Source organism: Oreochromis aureus, linkage group 9 (assembly GCF_013358895.1).
Source record: "Oreochromis aureus strain Israel breed Guangdong linkage group 9, ZZ_aureus, whole genome shotgun sequence".
In the NCBI taxonomy this organism is placed as follows: Eukaryota; Metazoa; Chordata; class Actinopteri; order Cichliformes; family Cichlidae; genus Oreochromis; species Oreochromis aureus.
In genome coordinates this window covers 8088734-8113009 of record NC_052950.1, presented here as the reverse complement: position 1 = coordinate 8113009, position 24276 = coordinate 8088734, and the positions used below count along the sequence as shown (strand labels likewise).

Genomic DNA, 24276 nt, shown 5'->3' with positions numbered 1-24276 from the left:
AGATGTTACTTTGCCACATACCAACCTGCTTCAAAGCAAAAATGGTTCAGGAATGGTTTGAGGAGCACAACAAAGAGTTTAAGGTGTTGGCTCTGCCTCCAAATTCCCCAGATCTCAATCCAATCAAACATCTGTCCGACATGCTGGACAAACAAGTCTGATCAAAGGAGGCCCCACCTCACAGCTTACAGAACCACTTACATACCACAGCACACCCTCAGGGGTCAGGTGGGCTATACATTCAAAGTCAAATGTGATTGTATGTGAACTTTTTGTCTCTCATCTACAATTTATGGCTCTTCGTAATTATATGTTTCAGTTTTTTGTGCACCACAAGAGAAAGACACTGTGCAAGATGAGCAATGAAAATAATAAATCAAACAGAACATCATCACAGGGAAATATGATCAGAAGCTACACACAACTACACGCATTCAAAGCCTCAATTCAATACCTGAACTTCCCTCCAAGCTGCTCAAGTGCCTCTGTGTAAATTGTCCTTCAGAAACTCCCTCCTCGCTGCGCTCATACACTTTAACAAATGGATGTATGAATGTGTTTAGACTGTTTATTTGTGTTGTAATGAGAGGCTTTAATCAGGGGTGTCATGGGTTTGAATTGTTCCTCCGAGTGTGCGCGGAAACTCCCCTCCCCTCCGAACAATCGCACGTACACGCACGCACAACTCGGTGATTTATGCGAAACATTAAAGGCAATCATGTTGGGCTGGGCCTTGTCCTTTGTATTGCACAGGCAGCTTGAAATATGGAAAAGCCAAGCTGTTCCCAGATATACAGGCACACGCATAAACATAAAGACCATAAACACACACACATGCACGGGTGTTTGTGTGTACCCTGTTCTTCTTAAATATGAATAATTAGTGCAGAATAAATGAATGGATTGTGGGTTTTTGTTTTGTTTTTTTGCTTTCTTGCAAATATACAACCCACACATGGAAACTTTTTGATTGTAAATAGATATGCAGACTCTCCCACACAGACATGCGCGTGTGTTTAGTTCAGCAGTTGCTTTGATTCTGATAGTTGGTAGTTTGGAGGCAGAGAAACAAGCCTCAGCCATTCACTGAGATGTACAGCTTCAATAAAAATGTGTATAAAAAATATGTAAATAAAAACCGAACGCAACGATCCAAAAAAATCTCATAAACCCAGATTTTATTCACAATAAAACACAAAAAACATCAAGTGTTGTAAATGGAGACATTTTACTGTTCCGTGAAGAATATTAGCTCATTTTGGATTTGATGATGGCAACATTGGGTCAATAAAAGGCTAAAAAAAGTAAGTGGTGCTAAAAGGGAACAGCTGGAGGAACATTTTATGACTAATTAGGTTCATTGGCAGCACATCGCTAACATGACTGGGTATACAAAGAGCATCTTAGAGAGGCAGAGGTTCACCAATCTGCAAAAGAACTGCATCTACGAATTATGGAGAAGTTTCAGAATAATATTCTGTGCAAGACTTTTAATGTGTAATCTACAACATAGAATATCATAGATCATAATATCAAGAGGGTCAGAGAATGGTCTTTGGACAGTCAATCTTTTGGCTTCACTGCATTAAAAACAATTCTGTGATAGAAATCGCTGCACGGGCTTCAGATTACTGTACCATCCACAAATGCAGGTCCAAGCACTTTCATTTAAAATGGGCCGAGGCAAAGTGGAAACGGCTCTGCGATCAGATGGATTTAAATTTGAAAATCTTATTGGGAAACATGAACGCCTCATCTCCCGGACCAAATAGATGAGGGAGTGTTTTCTATGGTCTCTGTGACCAAAAAGAACGTTTCTCAGTTAAAATCAGATTCTCACATGCTGGAATTTGAAAATCTAAAAGAAAAACTGAGTTAAGGACATTGGGTAAAGTTTGTAAAAGAATAGTGAAGAGAGAGGGAAAAAAACTGGAAGCTTGACTGACAGAGAACAGGAAATACTGTCTGAGATGGCAGGAAAAGGGATGCATTTTAAGGCCAAAACCAATTTTCTACAAGGTGGTATGGCACCAATTTCAATGCATCTGTCAGGGAATTCATTTCCATTCAATAACCTCTTTATGGTAAATGTGTCGAGACAGTGATATTGGTTGAGAAATAGAACGTTTAAGCAAAATGATCCCAGATTGCGTATGGTTCATATACTTGTAAAATATTTTTCTTTGTCATTATTTCAGTGTGGGGAGAAAAAAACACACAAAACATTACTGAAACTGATCGATCCCCAACGTGACAGCTGTCTTTGCTGTTCAGCTGACAGACCTAAGAGGTGTAAAACTTTCCGGGGAAAATTGTTTTTTTCCTGTGGCATTGTCCCCCTACTGGGGTGTGGTGCACTGATGTCATGAATAAATGCATGTCATGCCTCCACGGTGCAGAACCCATCGCCGTCTCGCATGGGATGAACCATTCTGACTCCCATCCTCCCTCCTCCTACGCCCCAGCTCCTGCTTTTTTCACACCATCACTGGAAGAATTAGGCCCGACTTCCCTCCAGAGCTGCAGCCAATCAACAACAGCTGTCCACAGCTTCTCTGAAGGAAATTGATTGGTTTAGTGTACACACGGGCTTATCCAATGAGGCAAAAGCTGTGACCTGTGGGAAGCAGTCTCTATAAAAGGCAAGCGGATGTGCAGAAGTATTAAGGGCTGTGTTATTCTGAAGGTGCATGCTATACCACCACCAACCCCAAGACACTGTGAACTCAAAGATCTGACACATGGAAGGTTGCAGTCTTGCTCCTTAAGATATTAAGGAAAATGCTTTCCTGAGGAATTCCACATTCTAGTTCAAGAGGTCTGTCTGAGCAAGGAAGGAACTGACTGACATTACAGGTTGCAGATAATGAGTTCCACGGGGAGGGAGATAATCAGCCAGCGGCTGTTGGAGGCATCATCCCATACCTCTGTGGGGTTGGTGTCCCAGGAAACCAGCGGTGGCGGCGTTACTCTGAGGCCACTCTACGATAACGAATGCGCCTTTAATGCCCGTTAACGATCGCTGGGTCACAGTGTGATTCCCAGGGAAGAGAAGAAAAAAAAGTTCTTACTTTCTTTTTTCTATCTTATTGTTTTTATGAGACAGCTATGTGTCTCACCTCAGGTGGAGAGTGTTTACTCACCAAAGCTGCAACAACACTTATCCGGCGAAGACAAATGTATAAAAGTCTGGCCCTTCTAACAAGGCGCTATTAAAATTACATGCCACTGTCAGTATCTTGCCCTGGGTGCCGTGTTTAGAAATCGTGTACTGCTCCTTACTGCTTGCATTGGAGAGGAATAACTGAAGTTAGACAGAGCATACTATATCTCTGCTTGTGTGCATATGTGTGTGTGTACTTGTCTTAACTTTGTTCTCCTTACTTTTTTCCCCCCCGTCAATATGACGATAATCACAAGTCTTGATTTTTCTCTGAGAGAAAGGAGTATTTTTAATGGTGCTTTATAGATTATCACCATGAAATGCAGGGGTGGAGGCATAAAAATTTATTTTCTTCCTGACTGCCACAAATACAGTCGGAGGGGATGGGGGGCTCAGACACCACATCAGATGTCTGCCGGGGACTTCGCCCTGGGAGATTTGGATTAACTTTCAGGTTGGCTGAGCAGAAACCATAATGATTGTCTCTGTCTGCCCTTGAAATTATCTTCTCATCACTTACTCAAATTGATAGATGCAGTCATTTTTATTTTCCCCCCCTCCTTTCTCGCTCACCTAGTTCCATTTGCAGGTTTGAATAATACCAAAAAATGTAACACCTCATATGATGAGCGCATCGTTTCCGGGGTAAGCCGTGTGGTCCATCACACCCTCGGGTTCACTTTCAAAAATCCCACAAATTTTCAAAGGAGGAATAGACAGCCATTTTTTCCCTGTCTTTTCTTCCTAAGTCAGCAACAAACTGCGAAATTCCCCACAGAAGATGTCAAAACAGATTAGCTCCCTTCTAATCCACTCCCCAGATTAAATGATTGTAACAATCAAACTGGCTTCAAGGCTTTGCATAATTTACTCTCCCCCCCCCTCATATCTTTTGAAATTCTGTCTTTGACTTTTTACTCCTCTGTTGCATTGCAGCCTTGAAGAATTATCACCCTGTAAATCGATGAAGATGATGTATGAGGCATCCACAGCCAGTGGTATAAACCCTTCTGCTTTCTGTGATGTATGATGATGTATCACGCTGAATGGAGTACCTATTTACTGACTCCTTTTCTAATGGAAGCAGACAAATCCAGGGAAGGCTGCTACTCAGTAAAACGCCTAATGTGTGACAGCATTTTGAAAACATTTTATTTGATCAGTTGCTGACTGCAGATGTCAAAGTCAGGACACTTGGATTGAATGCTTCAATTTTGCTTTCTACATTTGATCAAATCTGTGGCCATTATAACATTAATAAAGCATATTTTACTGCTGCATGTTAGATTACGCATCATCCAAATGAGCTTTGATAGCCAATCAGTCATTATCAGGACTAAAAAGTGATAAATAGCCCAGAGTAGCGCGGGCTTTGAATGAATGCGTCCCATGAGTCGTAAATATTTTCTGAATTTGTCTAGTTTCTGTTTGCATGCGACTACATTGCTGATCGCATCTGCTACGGAACGTCTCTGCACACATGATAGTTGTGCAATCTGCGTCTCATCTCACCGTCTGCCTCTGTGTGTATTTGTGTATTTATCACTCTTACCTGCTACTCGCCACAGTGAGGTAGGTGGATCATTAAACACTGCTTCGGTCTGGTGGACTGATACTGGGTAGAAAAAAAACACATCAGCGCTTTATGATGATGTAAGTCACTACATTTTCTTTTTAGAATCATAGTTTTTAAGTTCTAGGCCTTTTTGTCAATTTCCGACCAATAAATCATTAAGATGACCTTGAAGGTCTTGGTGTATGTGAGAAAAAATTTAATAGATTGTTAACATGACCCTACTCTACACCCCTACAAGGTTTTATCAGAATACATGTGCCAGTGCTGCCAAAAACATAACCTCCTCGGGAGAGGTAATAAAATGAAGGTTTGAGTTGATGTTGAAGGATATGCTGGCATCATACCCCTACAAATATTACAGTTCTCTTTCATCAATAGTTGGTCTCTTCAGTGCACTGCAGCATAGTGATGTTAGGCTCATGACAGCATAGCCTTTTTCCTAATCTGCACTGTTCAGGCAGACAGACACAGAGAACTGATCCAGAATCTGTAAAGGAATCAGAAGTTGGACCTGTAAGCATCAAGTATCAAGTTGTCCCGAAGGTCAAGAATTCCTATCCTCCAGGTCAAAAGTTTCTGCTCTTAAAATCTTATGGCAATTTCCAGATTACACCGTAGTGCAGTCCAATCATTAGGAAGCTGGCCAGACCTTTAGGGTAAAATCAGTGCTATGTATGCTACAGTTACACCATCGTCATTCTACTCCCGACTTGCAGCTGCCAGTCAATATCTTATTATCAAGCCTCATCGGCCTCGCTGTCAATTGCCGATTAATGCCAAGGTGCCAATACTAGCTTGAGAGTTTTATGGAGAAATTCTCGAGTTTCCCCGTGCCAGCTGATGCTGATTAACTCCAAATCGTTACTGTTTTTTATTAGATTCCTTTCAGGTCTCAATTGTGACACTTGTCTTTCAGAGACAGGTATGAAAGTCAATATGTTTTGCCATGTTTATACAGTACACACAATCGCTGATGCCAAGGAGCTTCATATTTTCCTTTGGGGAAAATAGCTAGTGTTAAATATAATGCTGGCATTAGTATAGTCCTCTGCTCTCCCGTGGTTCCCACTGGAGGGACCCAGACTGTTCATATAAAGGATGGAGCCGCGCTGTAAGCCAGCAAGTGTCCCAGTAGCCTTCTAATAGCTCAAGCAGTGCAGAACCTTTACTTCACCTGTGCTTCACCTCTGCATCCTTCCTCCTCTGGCCACCTGCGATGGGAGAGTAGTTTCTCATGTGGGAGCTGCTGCGTGTCCAGAGTCCTGCTCGGCTTAATCTGCAGTATGTTATACTGTAAGACTTTGCTCACTGTACAGGTGTCGATCCAGATGAAGGGGAAAAAAGTTGAGGGCAGAGGTTTGTCTCCCTTAAGGTTACTTTATGTTTTTAGTGGATGAGTGGAAGAGATTGAGTAAAAACAAAAGGAGAGAGAGAGAAACAGTTCACACTTCATAAACACTACAAGTTGACTTAAACTAGTTCACTTTCATAGGTCACATTTTAGAATTAAAAGAGGTATTTTTATATACACTATGGGGCAATAGTGTTTTACTACCGCTTAAGTAGTGCACAGGTATATTTGTCAATGTTCATACTGGGAATAACAACATAACAATTGCACTCTGCACATGAGTTACTGAGACCTTTCTGAACAGATCCAACTACAAAGATAAAATGGAGGAAAAAGGATGCAGTCAGTAGCTCTCTTGTGAATAATTTTGGATATTCCACTGCTGTTGTCTGAGTTATTGATGGCAGCATTCAGCATTTTAAAACTACAGCTGATGTGACCGTAGTGTGAGCACAGTCTATTACTAGATTCTGAAAAGTAGCTGAAAAGTGAAAAATGCTCTTATTCACCAGAAGTGAACAAACAAATCATTGAAGACGACTAAGCTGCTTCTTACTCACCAGGAAAGCTAAGTCAGAGTCAGCAGAGCACAGTTTTCCACACAAGTATCACCTTACTGTGCCACCCTAAATTATACGTGAGCAGCAGGAAAAAAGATGGGTGACATGGCCATCACCAGCATATTACTGATGCAAATGTCTACATGACTCTTAACTTTAGCCAAGTCAGAATGGAGTGTAGTAAGCATCCCAGTTACAGGGTGCATAGGCTGAAGCTCAGGAAAAGTTTGAGCTCTGGGCGTCCAACCAACCAATCAACCAGCTGACGAGACATGAGGTTAACCTTGTTGGCAGACAGCTCCACCACAGTGTTGAGAAGCCCACTAATCACACAAATAACTTTGCACCTTACTGATGCTGCAGAAACTTCGATGTGATCTCAAACAGATGTGGACACACCTGCAGCGTGACTTGTTCTCTCCAGCTGTGCACCCCGTTATCCACTTATAAACTAATAAAGATTGATGGTGCGCTCCCACTGGATCGGGGATCGACCTCTAAAACTTTGTAGCCCCAATGGAAAGTTTGGGCGCTCCTGCACACAAATCACCTTCTTTTAGTTGCAGACAAATACATTCGGGTCACTGTTCACAGACAACATGAGCTTTTTTCCAGTGATCGTGCTTTTTAGCATATTTATGTGTTGAAAACAGAAAGGTCAACTTCTTTCAGGAAGTTAATGAAAGTCCTTGAAGGGAAGCCAGGGAAGCTGTCACCTGCCCTGATGATAGATAGCAGGTTCATTATTATTATCATTCCCAGCTCTAGCACAGAGTTTTATGCCTTCACTAGAGCCATTTGTTGATTAATTAATCAGGTAATGTATGCTATCTGTGCTACAAAAGAGCCCACATATCACTCCCTCTGCCTCTGGGCTCTTTACGAAGCCACAAACTCGGGTCTCCTGTAGCACATTCGAAAGATTACAATTCCAAAACAGGTGCTACCAAAAGAGAAGCCATTTGCACAAAGGTCCAGGCTGCTTTTAATGTAAAGTAGAATAATAAACATCCTTGAGGGAACCGATCTCCCATTTCATGAATATATTTCCTTTCACCGGCCCTAAGTGAACCACGTCTGATGTAATCTTTTTTCAGCTTTTAGAGAAAGTTCTCAAACTGTCAAATAAAGAACAGCTATGGAAAAAAAGTATAATAAACTTGGCACCATACCATCCCCAGCATCGTGGGGCTTGGAGCCCGCAGAGCTTGATGTCTTCTCTGTCTGAAGTTAGAGGGGACTGGTCAAAAAAACAAAAGCCCAGAGGGGACATCAGAAGCGATGTCTGTGTTTGTAATGCAGGAACGCCGAGTTTTGTTCCGATAGATCAATAAATTCCAGCCCTTTTTTTTGTTAAATTTTTTCTCATGTCACACTTTTAACTCCACTGAGCTTTGTGAAAGATGATTGACTGATGATTGGATTCATTTGTTTTATAGCTATTGCAAATGTCTGTACTGAAAAAACTGTGACAAAAAAAACAGGCCAAATCACCAGCAGAGCAACATGATGTCATGCCAGAGCAGACAGAGTGTGCCGTGCATACAGCTGCTGTGTGGTGTACAGATGTGCACTTCCTTGGTATCTTTCATCCTTCCACTTTATATATGTCTTGCACTTTTCGCTTTTTCACTTCCTCCACGGCTCGCTTCATCACGGAGCAGGGTATGACATCGTGCTTCCATAAAACTGCCTTTGCTGTTCCAATGTCATCATGAAGTTCCTCTTTTATCTCGTAATCCTGCGCACATGTGAAATGGCTGTTGCCATCCACGATGATGAAGTCAGACGATGGAATCAGATAGCGGAGCTATTTGGGACTGTGCGGTCCCCGTACTCCCCCGTCAGCTGTAAGCCTGCGATCTGTTTTCTTCTCCTTATCATTTTCTCGCGCTCAGTCTTCAGCTGCTGTCCAGTCATTTTACTTGCCCAGTGCATAGCGTATCTGACGAGAATCATGCTCTCGACCTTGCCTCATACTGGTCCAGACCAGTGTCTCACTCATGTCATTAAATTGTAAAAGTTTGCATTGGCTACTGGGTTTAAATCTGGGACTCTCGGCCCTTTGACCTTAGAACTGAAGAAGCTTCTCGGATGAGAGGTGAAACATCTTCAAGCAACTTAAAGAAGTCCAGACGCTTTTCTTTGCAAACTCCTTTGACTTTGCATTGGCTAGTGTTAGAGATAGCAGTCAGCTTTCCAGCTGTCCTGGTTGCACAGCTTTCAAACATCTAAACCATGTGCGTCAAACAGAAGGCTCTAAATATGTAATTGAAGTTCTTTACACTAAGTGAAAGGGAAGCTTTCAAGTGGGCCATATGTGGTCCACAATGTAATGAACTACAAAGGAAAAAGTGGAAGCAGAGTTACTTTTTAGCTGAATCTTTTCTGCTGTGTTGTGTGGACAGTTGGTAGGGTGGGATTTCACCGTGTCATCTTATCATTTGATATGTCTTGATGCATTCTGATTACATTCATATTAAAGTTATTCCTCCAATAACAGATGGTTTCCCAAGGAGAATCCCTTTGAGCTGTTTCCCAAGTATGAACCCAAACCTGACAATTTGACACTTGAATTTCCTACTGATTGTTTCACCTGAACGTCCTAGACAAAGGAAGAGATGTACTGCTGTTTACACACACAGACACATACTGTACATATATGTATATAAAAACTCAGTTGAATAGTACTAAAGTCTGGGATCTTATTTAAATCTACACCACACTTTTCTCTTTTCCAGGTTTGGAAAGAACCGGAAGGACGAGCGGCCGGATGACAAGATGGAGAGGAGGAGCTCCACTAAATCCAAAGCAGAGGACATGCAGGCATCAGAAGAGGAGACCCAGCAGATGAGGCTAGAACAAGAGAGGTGAGTACTCAAAGAGAGCTTCAGCACTGTAATGATTTCAGTCTAAACTGAACAAAGTGGGGAAGAAAAAAATCCCCACTGTGATTACTGGAAAATTAGCAAACTACCTAATTAACAAAATGGCAGAGGCACAGTTGGGAAATTCTGGGAAAGCACTCTGATGTCAATTTGTGAAATGCCCTCCTTTCTTTTATATCAGTACATTAAATAGATCATTTATAGATTGTTGTTGCCTGTGCCATTCGGAGGCGCTGACCTCCTAATGGTGCTCTTAGGCCCCTGTGGATTTAGCATGATTGAATAGTGCTCATTGTAATAGCGAAATCGATGTAGCGCACCATTTGTCTTCCCCTGCAGCACGCCCAGGTTGTTAATCGCTCAAGAATACACAGTTCCTTTTCATCCTCCTGTTTTGGCCCTCTGTCCTCTGGCACCGTGGACGCCGGGACGTCCAAACGAACCGAGGCGAGGCGTCGGTTTTGCTTGCCTGCGCCTCATCCCTCACAGACGAGCCCCGTTTCATTCTCTTCTGGGGCTAGACAGTATTGGTGAAGAAAAAGACAGCTTGCTGCCTCCATTGTTCTCCGCCAGCCAAATGAACTCAGTAATCAAACTGCCGTTGGTAATGGCAGCTAATTGAATAGAAACAATAGGACTTGATAGCGCTCGCTGTTGCAGCGAAGGAAGAGAAGGATAGATGGCTGTCGAAAACACAAACAACTGCAAGCACACACACACAAACACATACAAATGTCACAAAGGGCCCTCTTCTCAGCTGAAAGGAACATCTGGAAGCCTTGCTCAAAAAGCTGTAATGCATTTCTTGCCGGTATTCAGCTATAAGTTGCAATGAAGGTCCTCTCTCCATTGAGGGTATGACCCCCCTCTGGCTGGTGGCCCAACACATTTTCATCAGCGCGCTCTGGAGACCGGTGGCTCTGGTGGTCCATCCAGATCTTTCTTCTTTGAGCAGCTCCCAGAGAGCTGTCATGCTAAGCAGCAGAATCAACAAAGACACAGTGGGCACGAGATATGTGGAGCACATGCCCTCCCACACCTCCATCCAAACGCGTCCACGTTATTTAAATCTCGTCTTTCACAGCTGACGTTCTTTCTCCGCCGCTTTGTCTCGCTGTACATCCTCATTCCCCGTCTTGTTTGTGTCTGTTCTGCATGTGTGCGCTCCCAGCCCAGCTTCCTCTGCAGGAGAGCAGCCTAATTCTTTCCTTTTGTACCTGTTCCCAAATCCCATCACTCAGCCAGACCAGGATTGTCCCTCAGTTAATGGAAAGGGGATCCTGAGGGAAATTGTGGTGGGCAATAATAAACCAACCTGCCACGGAGCCAAGTCGATATTCAAAGCACCGGGGTTCAGCAGGGTGACGGCTCAGAAATCCATTACTTCTTGTATTTTCTGGTAGCGCTACTGTATTACACTCCCGAGGTGCTACATTTGATTGTCGTAGCTCTAACGTGTACGGCTCGTGCTGTGATTGATTGCACTGCTGACACCGAGACGCGGCGTTCCAGAGGGCTTTTATGAAATTATGGATCAGAACGCATTGGGCTTCCCAAGCTGGCAATCGTCAGCCGGCACAGCAGGTCAGATGGGCCGCGGCCAGACTCCCAGCTCAGCTGACATTCGCTGTCATTAATTGGAGCAGACAGTTGTGACAGGGGCTTTTAGTGATTCAAAATAGGAGTCATTGGAGAGGTGAAACAGATTAATTCATAAAGCCTGCCCCCTTTTTACCCTGCAATAAGGTAACCATGGTCATATATTTAAAACTCTGACCTTGATGTTATTCATGCAGTGTATTTTTGGCCCGTGCTTCCTCGCTGATACAATCCATTTATTTTGCATAAAGCCGTTCTCCTCCATTGATATCTTGTCAGCCACTTATAGACTGAAAATGATGGAGAAGAGAGTACATAAAATTTAGACTCCATTACTAGAGCACAGTGCACCGGACCCACTTGATGAAGAGCAGGATTTGTTTTGCAAAAAAAAAATCTGGCAGATTGGATACAGCTCGTGTGATTGGCTGCTTCATGTCCCATCATTATAACCTGTGGTCCGGCTGATATAAATCCATGTTCAGCTCAGCAGAGGCGGCCATTATTCTGTTTTGCTTTGTTTTTTTGAGCCACTGGACAGCTCTATCTGATTGGCTGCTGTTGAGAGGACCGTGAAAATACCCAGCACTCTGATTGGAAGCCCGGGCATCTGTGGTTCTCATTCATGGAGTTAGCCGTGGGGGAGCGAGGAGCGACAGAGAAAGAAGCACGGTTGTGGTAGTGCTGATGGAGCTTCTATCAGTCTCTGTGTTATCGCTGCACGTGTTCGCCCCGAAACCATGTTTCCTTGGCCAAAGTATGGGAAGTGCACAAAGCCAACCTGACAATGGTCTTCCTTCATTTTTCGCTTGGACTCAACTCCATTGTCGTCTGTCTGTCTCTGCAGCTGCTGATTATGATGTCCATTCTCTCTTATCTGCTTGGCTCCGCTTGGCTTCTAATCAGCGGCCAGCACTCCAGCACCACTCTCCTTGTCCCGCTCCCCACAACACAGACGAGAGTATCTCTCTTTTTTCTTTCCTCTTCTTCTTTTTTTCTTTCCTGGACAGTGACCTGCTTCCTGTTGTTTGTTGTTACACTTCCTGCTGACTCTCACCAAACAAAAACTGACCCGCGCTTCTGAAATAGTCAGCATAATTCACTTCTGACAGCAAACGGCAAACCCGAGTCTTTTATTTAACAAAAGAAAAGTCTTTTTAGAATTTTACTCAGCTTAAAGATAACTTTGTCCCACTGAATGAAGATCCTAGACTTTAAAGTTCTTCTTTTCCTTCCCGGTGATCACAGTACCAGTGATATTGTTCCATTTTGTCGAACCACCTAATTATTTCAGTATCCTATTCGAGTCTCATTTGCATAGCGAGTTCAAAGGAAGCTCCAACCGGGCTGATTGGGACGGGTGATTACTTTTGTAATTATATTGATACCTACAGCAAGTTAATGCGATTATTAGCGCCGCGAATCAGGACCGCGGAACTCGAACAATTATCTCTGTGATTGCGCTACTATGTCACGGGCCAAGTGTCAACAGAAAAGCTGCGCTATCAGAGCTTTGCGCTTCTGCGCAGGCAGCTGCGAGCAGAGTCACTTACCGCGCTTTGATTAGATTCAGATGTATGCTGCCCTCCGTCTGCACTTCAGAATAATAGAACACGTTTTTGATGAGGGAGTATTGAAAAAAAAATCTATTCAAGGCGGCTGGATGAGAAAGTAAGACAGCAAATACATTCTGTTTCATCCGCCGTGGTAACAATGCATATTGAAGAGGCATGGTTTCGAAACTTCCAAGCGTGCTGACTTCAAAATGAATGTAGGAGAGTAAAGACGCCCCCCCCACCACCAGCACCACCGCCGCCTCTTCCCATCTCTTCCTTGTGTCCTTTGGGGTAGATTAAAGATTGACAAACATATGGAGAAGGAGTCTGCTCGCTTTGTTGGTCCAAACAACAGCAACTGCTGGATTAACAATGAGATTCACTCAGCTTGGGAGAGTAAGGACTCGAGCTGACATGTTGCCACCAGTTCACACCAGGACTCTCCTCCAGCGACACGATGACTTCAAGTAATTGCTTCACGCGGCCCTCTTTTCTCGCTGTTCAGCTAATAGTACCAGCGTCATTACAAATCCAGCTTTAGTTGGCGCGAGCATGCGGTTTGACAAGGAGAATAACAGAGAGAAAGCTGAAATGTTAAAGGGAGAGCGGCGTCATCTGGCTGACACATAATTTTCCTGAAGACACGGTCAGTCAGTGGATTAGGGGCTGAACTTTAACTGCCCTGAAAGCCTCCCCGCATTAGACTGTCTAGACTGTCTGTTCACCAGCAGGAAATGCCTTTCTACTCCACCGTTATGAAGTAAGCAGGCATTGCATTTTATTTAAGAGGTACAAAAATACAGAGGCACTCCTGGGATGGGCAAATTGTCGCTGCTTCTTTTGTTTCAGCAGTATGCTTGGAATAAAAATCCAGCCGGAGAAGTAGAGCTTGAATCGTGTCCTTGGCGCGCCAACTATAAAAACGTAATATGTGGAAAGAGGAGACGAGAGGAGAAGGCCTGGTAATTGGGGCTGTAATAATGTGATAGTAATAATGTGTTTAGTGTGGGCAGCACTTTTCTCAATGTTAACATGCCGGGCCATTAATTGGCTAATGGAGTATATACGGTGCAGTGCAGGGGTGGCCTCTGAGGAGAAGGCAGGGGGAATGAGAGGACCTGGAAGTGGAGCAGCAGTCACAGGTTGCCCACAAAGAATGCAGTTAGCAGGTGTGTGAGGTTTTGGGGCTAATGAGCATATTAGAGAGCAGAAAAACGGCCTCTAAATTCCAACACAGTTTCCTGTGGTTGTGGTTATATCGAGATTTTTTCAGCTTTCGACTTGCACCATGATGGCTCCCTGACCTTTATGTGAACTCTGTTATTGCAGTTATTTTTTGAATTTCTGAAGTATTGCCACCTATACTCCAAGCAAATATTCTCTATGTCATGAGCCAGTTTATTCTTACAAAAAGCCAGTTTTTGCACTTTTGCAGTTGGCAGAATTTTAACACAACTAAGCGTAGATTAGCGCAATTTCATGAACACAACAGCTCAGAGTTGTTCAGACTTGTTCAGGTTTGATACCAACAGTAGATGGAAGCAATCTGAGAAGCATAGGAGGAAGATGGGGAAGAGAACAATCTAGAAGAGTATTTTTAGATGACATTTGAGCAGCTGCAGTATTGTACACCACGTTCTTGTACATGGAATAATATTCCACGAGAAGAGTTTACAGATAACAACTACAGCACAGAAGTTTTGCTCTTCGTTCTTGTTTCTACTCCATATTTTGGAGTTTTTATAGAATTGAAACTTATTCACGTGTGACGAATCCTTGGTAGTATTAGTATTTTTAAACTAATGGGTCGAATGATTTGAAAGCTGTTAGGTTTTGAGCACCGATGGAAATGCTCTGATGTGTCTGTGATGGTTTTTCGAGGAAAGCTAAAGGATTTTGCGACTGTAGTTTGAAAATTGTGTTTTCAGCCATTTTGCATGAAATATAAATAAACACAGGTGTTCCTCATTGGATTAATGGAAGTTCTGTTTTGTTTTTTGTTTTGTTTAGTACAGAGCCTCAATTAGTGTGATTAGTAACAGCTGTGTATATCTAATATATCATGTCAAAATGGCTCGGCCGTAATAGGGGTGGGGAAAAATATTGAACATTGTATTTTGCATGGTGATATTTTATCGATACAGGGATATCGATTAAATATCGCCATGCATGTATTGATACAGACACCACATATGGATACTAAATACATGAAAATAATAATATCCATGAATGCTACGAACAAAAGGGCTCATCTCATCCACCACCATCCCGAGAAAACGTTCGCTGACAAACATCCAAATCAGAAAATCCTAAAACAACAAGCACATGCTCTTCCACACACATGCATACATATATCACAACATATATACATGCACCAGCTGTCAGCTGATTGTATTTTAGTGACATTCCTAAAGAATTGGAAATGTGCTTGACAATCTCATTTTGTAGCAAAAAAATAAAACTGAAGTGAGATACTTTTCTCTTATTAGATCAAACAGATACTGACAAAGTTTAATCTTGAGGACATAATTTGTTCTTGAAAAAAAAGTAATAAATCACGATATATGTTAGCACAATACTCAGCATATCACAAAATGTTCAAATAAAATGTCGCTGTAATGTCACAGCGTGGGTGAAGTATTGTGATAATATTGTATTGTGGAGTGTCTCTATGGTGAAAGAGGTTTATGTAAGACATTTCACTTGAAGCTTCAAATTTCAAGCACACACACACGCGCACACACACACACACGCACACACACACGCACACACACACACACACACACACACACACAGTACCTCTGGGTACCATGAATATCTTCTTTAGATCTTTTATTATTTCAGCCCGAGTTTGGCCTGTCAGTGTCTCGTTCCGGTTCATTCTCCTGGTTTTGCAAATATTTCCCAACATTTTTTGATGTTATTCCATCAAGTAGTTATTGAAGTACTGTATTTGAGTGTTTTTGCAGTGCTGGATGACATTGCAGTAGCAGACACTGGAGACACATCTGTGTGTTTAAAGTTCATAATGCAAAATGTATATTAATGCACATTTTACATCTGCTACATTTCCAGTAGTCGTGTTTCAAATCTCAGCTTGGCACAGAGAAAAGCCACTGCCACCTGGCCAAAGATGAAAACTCAACACCGCATCACAACCCGGCCTTTTTCTGTCTGACATCCAAAAGATTAGTCTTGCTTTGACTGCAGAGCAACAGGTTTGGACTGCTGATATGTTTTCTCCTAAAACACGCAGACAAATCTTTTCTACAACCAGACGAGCCGTGGCTTCGCCCATGAAAAATTAAGCATTAGATATGCTGAAATGAAAGCCTTTTTTTTTTTTTGGGAACACATTTTATTACATAAAAGCAACAAAGTTACAACACAGAAGGGATGTAGATGTAATAAAGCCAGTGGCAGCAGCAGCATGACTCATAATTTTGCAGTTTTTTGCTTGTTAATATCGCCTTATTGAAATGCACCTATTAGCCTTATCCATGCCGGACTCCTGAGGCCTGGAAGAGAAGTCTCTCTCTTTTAGCTTGATGTCGCCAGTCTAGCCCCGGCCATTATCTCATCCCAAATGTCAATATTGCCGTTTTTATGAATCTGATTAGTCCATAAAATGCCAGAGGGTCTTGAGATCCCAGTGGACTTCCGTGAACCTGTGGTAACATCATTGTCTGGTCCTTCCTGGCAGAGATCTGACATCACTTTAGCCAGATGGCAGGTGAAAAGGCTTCTGGGATTTAGTGTCTTTTTTTTCTTTCCCCCCCTTGTTGGACTTTCTGACAACTCCACACAGCTAAGCCGATCATTTCCATTGTTTACCTCGTACAGAGCCATGCAAAAATACACCAAACCAGCTTCGGGGCTTTATAGATGACTGCACATCATGCAACATTGCATCAGGACTCCATCAAAATCTCATTCTGCAGATAATGCTGAGAAAATGGGATTTTGGACAGCTAAAAATAAACAAGGCGGTCTACGGGTTGGAAGTGGGAATTGGGTTAATCCGGCACTGAAAAATGGTGATTGTTTGAAATGTGATTACTGTTATTAAAATACACACACATGAGACGGAGACTTCTGTGGGGGGTGTGGGGGTTCTAGTTCCTTTCAAAACCTGCCAATCATCTGCGAGGAGCCGCAGTTGGGGATCAGAGGTCGGTTATGACCTGAGGTAAGAGGGAGATGTAGCACGGGTGGGAGGTATCGTGCTTGTGTCCGTGCGTGTGTGGATGAGCGAGTTACCCCGCAGCACATACAACATCTGGAACCAGTGAGCAGTCTAGTGGCTGCTGCCAGGGTCACCACAGTGGGAGGTGCCCTCCCTCCTTCCTCCTCCTCCTGCTGTCCTCACCCCTTTTGCTCTCTTCGCCTCACTGTACATCCCTCTTCTCCCACAAAGCAAGCTCTCCTCCCTCCCGTGCAGCACCCTGACCGAGTCTTGTTAGCTGCAGACAGACGGGCATTCACATGGAACCCCTCTCTGACACAGGAAAGCCCCGTGAAAGGGGCTGCTCTGTGGAAGTGATCCTGCGGAGAACAGCCGCATGAAGGGGAAGGAAGGGGCAGGAAGGACGTAGATGAGGCCTAACTGTTTCCCTCCTACCTTATTTTGTTGGAGGGCCGAGAGAAGAAAGTCACTTTAGAGGTTTACCTCTGAGAATCTCCTCCTTATATATGATCAATATGTGAAATTTGTATTTGTATTTAACCGCATCGCTTTATCTCATTACTTCCTTATTATATATGTATGATACATTTCAGCTTCAGAATCTAAGTGACTATCAAATATCTGCTTCCTCACCTACTGATATTCTTCATATGTAAACACATGCACATTTGCAAATTCAGTGAACCTTTAAAAGACATTCAAATAAACAATCAGTGCCTGAAAAACAGTTAATATTGGACAATTTCTTTTTTTTTAACCACTAGCTTAAAGTGGAGATCTACAATTTTGCCCAGAGACAGGCAGGGAGAAGCAGAATTAATCATCATTTGCATATCTCCAAATAACCTTTTTAAATAACTCAAAACTACTAAATCCTTAAAATACTATACCATTAATCTGCGGGTTTTTTTGTTGCATTTTTGTGCACTATTTTAAAACTCCTGCCTGACATTTTCCCTTCATTGTGTTCCTGACAGAATACAGGCCAAGACGCGGGAACTCCGTGAGAAGCAGGCAAAAGAGAGAGAGTACGCAGAGATCCAAGATGTCGTCAGCCGCACCTTCAGCTCAGACGAGGACCACACTTACGCCGGCATTGGATCGCTGTGCTCGTCAATAGACAGCAGCACCATAGACCCTTACAGCCACCCCTACCATCTCCCCCAGAGTCCTCAGAGCCAGCATCCTCCTTCCCTGAACCTTCAAGACAACGGTCCTCCCTTGGAGGCGCTGTACGCCCAGGTCAACAAGCCTCGCAATGGACGCCCCGCAGCTCCAGACAGGTAAAGGACGCCCCAAAAAGCAGTGCTTTTTTTAACTCCATACCTTTCTTGTTCATTCAAATGACACTAACTAGCATTGCGCCTTTGCGGCAGTGTAGTTGCTTTACACCTCATCTATAATTTATACACAGTAATGTGATTGTATTTGTTCGCCTCTACTTGTCGTGGGTGACTCATACTTTGCAGACAAACAATGGATTTTACACGAGGTTTCACTGCACGCTCCGTCCCACAAGACATTCCTCCCATGCAAGCACCTAGGTGAAAGAACAACAGCAGATTATCAGTAATTCTCCATGTGTTACAATTCCACATCAAGCAGTCGCACTTTTTTTTTCTTTCCATTACTCTTGGATCACAGGTAATACTCCATGACCTCTCACATCCCTTTCCAGACAGGCACATTATACCGGCTTTCTAGACAAAGGAGGGAAGTCTGCTTTAATATAAATATTTGATGTGAAGACAATGCCATGTTTGATATTACTCTTTTAATAGGTGCCAAAAATCCAGTGTGAAGCCAGTCCCATCGTGTGTGTGTGTTTTAATTTGTTGCTGTGATTCAAAAGGAAAGTGCTTTTCTTTCTTTCTTTTCTTTTTTTTTGTTATTTAAAGAAGAGAAGGTCTTGTGGGACAAAGCATGCAGTAAATCCCCTTGTGAAATTAATTGTAAATAAAAGTGGTTAAATATGGTTTGCCAGCTCAAAAAAATGCTAGTTTTTCAGCTCAGTCGTACTGTGTGTTTAGCAATCGAGAGTTCTCACCAGTCAGCGCGGTCACATCAGTCTGATGTCGAATGAATGTGCAAATTTTCTCTCGGCCACGTCTAGCAGCAACAAGTCAGGAGCCTGCTATTCTCATGGTCTCCCATAACCTTAGGGGACTGGATAATTCCCACATCCTGTGATTGACAGCTGTCACTTGGGGGCATGTGACCTTTCACTTCTAGGCACTGGGGTGCGACGTATGTGTTGACAGGGGACGTATGTGTTAACAGGGGATACATCGTAATCACAAATCACTATGGCATATCATGAAAATGTAACTACACATAGCCTTAACACATCCTGCAACTACTGTGAGAATGTTACATTCCTCCTGTGTGTTTCAGGCTACTTTTGCACTGCGTTTTTTTTAATCGATCAATGGGATCAGTTATTGGAGAGAATTGTCGTAGCCTCAGTATAAGGGCTCACAGGTGGATAGTTTCAGAATGGATGTGAAGGAATGTACAAAGACGTAAAAAAAACTGAAAAAAGTCTGACCACAACAAAGGGTGGCGACTTAGGAGGGGAAAAAACCCAGAAATCCCAGCATTTTATTTGATCCTCTCATGGCTAGCACTGCATATAAAACACTGGGACACGACCACAAGGTAGTTAACAAGAAAGCACAAAGCACAAGCATCGTTGCTGGCCTAGGCTACGTCATAGGCTCAACCAAGAGTCGCTGTAGATCAGCTAAATCAGCTTTTTGTGGGTGAAGGCTGAACCAACTCCCTGTGTGTGTCTATGTGTTTAAGGAGGAAGAATCTCTGTCAGTAGTGATGATGAGGTTGTCCGTTTCCTGTGATAGCTGATTTAATCCATTTACCAAAACATCCATAGGTATGGATAAAAGCCACTGATTCATATTTTTAAATTCAAGGTTATGTCCGCACGTTTCTACAGGTAGTGTTTTTGTAGTCATAGCAACTGCAAACTTCTTATGGAGGAACTGATGATGAATAAAGAATGTTTGATTGGTTTTCAGCAGCAGCTGTGTGTAGTCAGATCACAACATGCTGGTCAGTGATGCACTCGAGACGCTCTGTGCAGGGATACAGTGTGAAAGCCTTAATGTGAGACAACCATGTGAAGGACTTAACTGCCAGAAAAGGACATTTAACCATCAATCTGCTTAGAGATCATCTCTGAGAAAGCAACAGTTTCCCTGTATGATGGGTCTGATTGTCAATAGATACTTTGTTACTTTGCTGCAGCTTCTTTTTATTTCTTTTATTAATTTCTCAGATGTTTTGGCTTGTTTTGGGTTTTTTGTCTCAGATTTTTCTTAAATTTCCTCTGGCCATCTGCAAGCAGATTTATATTTGTTATATTTTCGCTGTGTTTTTAATCTTTAACTCTTTCTTCCTCCTTTCTCTTGTTATAGCGTTGTTTCGGACACATCTTTACATGTTTCTTTCAGCATCTAATGCCTACATAGTGGTGCATGTTAATCATAAATCCAAGCTTACGGTAAGTTTGGGGTCTGAACCTTGAGTACTGATAGCACAGTATGGATTTTCTTCTATGTAGGGACCGGATTATGCGTCGCAAATGTTGTGAATTGATTGGAAATGTGCACTCCATGTTCAACAGCGCGTTTGTGTTTTGCACCTCTTGCTGCTTTGCATATCTTGTGTATTCCAGCCAAAGCTTGAATGCCTGTAATATTTGCCTTGCTGCCTTTGAGAATAATAATATTCTCTGGTTCTTATTTCGCTCAGAGGCTTTCTATTTGCAATTTGAAAGAAAAAAAAGAGCTAGCAACACATCCGCATTTCAAGACTCCTGTCACTTGTCTATCATAACAAACATAAACAGTAATTTGCATTTCTAAATTAAACTTAATGGAACTTTCATTGTCAAGAATAGGGCGCCGACACAACAGAATTTACAATCATTTTTGACTAATCCATGTATCGAGGCAGCGAGATTGGAGTGAGAACTTTTGATTTACCTTGCCGTTATATGACTTACACTTTGTTTCTTCACTTTTTAATCCTGACACTTGCCTCTTATTTTGGAGCATCGGCGGCGATGACATGAAGTTCGTGTATGAGGCGAAGAAAAAAAAAAAGGAAAGGAAAGTTGAATATTGTTCATTGAGCTTGGCTCATTCGTGGATGTCAGTTTTCAGTATGAAAAAGAAGAATGAGCAGCATTTAACCCTGACCTGGATACTGTTACTTCCTTCTGAGGAGGCCCTGGAGAAACACACTGTGATCAAAGAGGCAGATAGAGCTGCTCGATTATGGCAAAAATGATAATCACGATTATTTGACGATATTTATTTAACAATAACAATGTATTGAATAATGGCTTTAAAGATTGTCAAAAAATAATATAAAATAGTGTGCAAATACTGATTACAGTGCAAATGTTTGCAATATAAAAAATAAATGAAAAATGTAAACATCTATGTTTAGTGAACTTCAAAATACTGCACAATATTTGATCCACGTCTGACTCCGCGAACCCATAATGTTTCCACCAAAGTTCCCTCTAATTTTTCATGTGTCTGAGTGAACACACAAACTCCCTGAGCGTCCCTTGGACCACTGTGAGCGACATCAGACGTGTGCACTGTGGTCACGCCAGCATCTAATCCATCCAAGTTACATGGTTTATTAAAATAATCAAATTACAGCATTTACATTTATGTTAGACTACTTTTAATTAACTGCTTTAGCCCACTTACAATGAAAATTTAAAAAATCCTGTTCATGATCTGTGTAGTATGTTAACACTATTGGAAGTAAAAATAACTTTAACTCCAATTTTGAAAACTCAACTTTCTTTCTTTTTTTTTTTTTCATAAAGCTCTGACTTGTATTATGAGTCTGTGGTCGGGGAGAGAGTCCTGTAACTCTGTCTGCCAAATACAGTATATAATGACCAATGCTGGGCAATTAATTATATAGTTACTACTTCAAAAAAGTAACTCAGTTTGGCAAACAACAAAGTTTTTTGCAGCTATTTTTTTTTAATGCAGCCAAGGCGTTTTTAAATAAACATTTCAAACTTGTTTTTAAATAAACATTTCAAACTTTTTACTGAACAATCAGCTGTTCTGCATCAAATCTGATGCCACACAAATTATTTGTGCCACTCCAAAAAATAATTTCTGTCCACTATGAGATAAAGGAGAACAACAGCCTGATACCTGCAGGCCTGACAACAGGAGATGTATCACTCCTGTAACACCTGTAACATTCAGCAGCCGCCTCATTGTTCTGACACACACAACAAAACTATTGACTACACTACACACTAACTACACACTAACTACACAAGATTTGCGCTAAACGTCTCAAATCTCTCACATCTCAGAACACCGCCGTCACTCCGTTTCTTAACAACTAGATGCCACGTTGCCATATCATTTTTTGATTGGTCGACATGGTACTTTTTTCGACCAATAGGGAAGGGTGGGGGGTTTTTTGGTTTTGTTTTTGCTCACAGGCAGAGAGTGCTTTCGAGCGTTTTCCTTATAAAACGCCGTTTTTACCATTTATTCCCGCAGTAAATATAAACAACGACAGTATTCAGGAAGAAAACCAAACATTGCATATTTTTTTTTATCATAACTCTGGTTTTACGTGGCCTATCAACACAATTTAAAAACTGGTATAAAGTCCACACTTTTTCCGTCAATTGTTCCGTCTGTCCTGCTCACATCTCCAATACACGTTGTCATTAATGTGGCTTCACTGCACATCAGCCACGCAGCTTTGCTAGCTAAAACACCGGTGTCGGCACATAAGGACGCTGTCATAGCCTGTCAGCGACGTTGATTGGCTGCGTATATACGAATGTGAATCGCATTATTGGCTGGACTATGGGATAAGGTGGCATCGTTCTAATCCCATACAGGAGCAGCCAGTCACTTACTGACTAACACTGCAAAACAGAATTGTTAAAGTTTGAATTTTAATTTCAATTCTGGTTAGATTTTTTTTGTGCGCAACGCAGATTTTCTGTGCGCAGAGACCGTGCCAGCAGTGCGCAATTGCGCACGTGCGCAGCTTAGAGGGGACATTGGTTTCCACACCACTGAAGTCGTTTTACCTCTCTTTTCAAGCAACGGCATTCTTTCTTCAGCAGCCATTATCCTCTCCTCTCCAAATAACTTCTGCTTAGCTTTCCGAGCTTCCCTCGGGTCCTCTTGTGACGCATGTTCGAAACGCAGAGAGGTGCGCTCGATTTGCCACACGGAGCAGCGCGAGAGTAAAGCACGAGGGAGGTGCTAATAATCGGCTCAGTCATTTTTAATGATCGTTGAAAACCCAGATCGTAATCGAGATTAAAATTCGATTAATTGAGCAGCCCTAGCGGCAGATTAAGGATCCTGTTTTACTCGGTTGTTTGAGTGATACTCTGACAGAGTTGAGGTCTGTGGTTACAACTGCTATATAAAAAAACAAAAAAACGTGTCATTGCCTTTTAACCTGATCAATTTCAACCACATGACCCTGTGCACTTCATAACAAAAAGCATCTGTAGTGTGCAACAGTATACACTGTCTAAAAAGCAAACACATTTATTGCATGTCATGCCAATAATGCATGTTGCATAAGAACATTTTAAAACAAGCAGTTTATTTGTGACCAGCTTCAAATACCATGTCAGAACTCCTGATTTTCATATGATCACTAGAAGCAAGGCACGTTTGCATAAATCTTGTCAGGAACCAAGAAAAGTGAATTAAGTTGATATTAGCTAAGAGCATATATACCAATCAAAATAAAACCTACAAAACAAAACATATTAAATACTCAACAGAGACAGAGAACTTATTTATGAACCTGCCTTAGCCGATTAATTATCTTTCTTCCTTCGCTCATTTGCGTAGCTTTGAAACAATCCTCATGTGTCCAGGAGTCTAAGTTCCCACTTGTCTGTTTAACATCATTGTCTCAGTGCTTTCTTTAATCAAATTCAGTTCCATTCAGTTTTATTCATATAGCACACAATCAAAACAACAGGCCTCAAGGCACTTGCAAGTTGAAGACCCTACAGCAATACAGAGAAAGCCCCAACAATCTACTTTCTAGATTGGGAACAAAGAACTCCCTTTTAACAGGAAGAAACCTTCGGCAGAACCAGGTTCAGGGAGGGGCGGCCATCTACTGCAATGTGTTGGGGGTGAGGGGAGGGAGATGAGACAAAGTGGTGTATAAATACATGAAGATTCAAAAGAGGTGAATGACGAAGAAACGCTCATTACAGTAAAATGCTTTTAATTAGATGGAAAATCTTTCTTTAGCTTTAGTAAACTAAGCAGAGCTGCTTAGGGGCCCTTTGGTTTGGTTTTGGGTGGTGGTCCTTTTCAGAGGAGGTGGGGTCCAGC

At 42.2% G+C, this 24276-nt stretch overlaps 1 protein-coding gene across 4 annotated transcripts in view; it reads left to right on the top strand.

Annotated features, from left to right (window-relative positions):
• The window catches only part of LOC116311274 (partitioning defective 3 homolog), a 354699-nt gene that overhangs the window by 261874 nt on the left and 68549 nt on the right, over positions 1 to 24276 (top strand). For all 4 annotated transcript variants that reach the window (XM_039617400.1, XM_039617399.1, XM_039617401.1 and 1 more), the window contains 2 exons: positions 9392 to 9520; positions 17857 to 18162. In XM_039617400.1, the coding sequence (XP_039473334.1) occupies positions 9392 to 9520; positions 17857 to 18162 (435 nt within the window). The remainder of the gene's footprint in view (positions 1 to 9391; positions 9521 to 17856; positions 18163 to 24276) is intronic.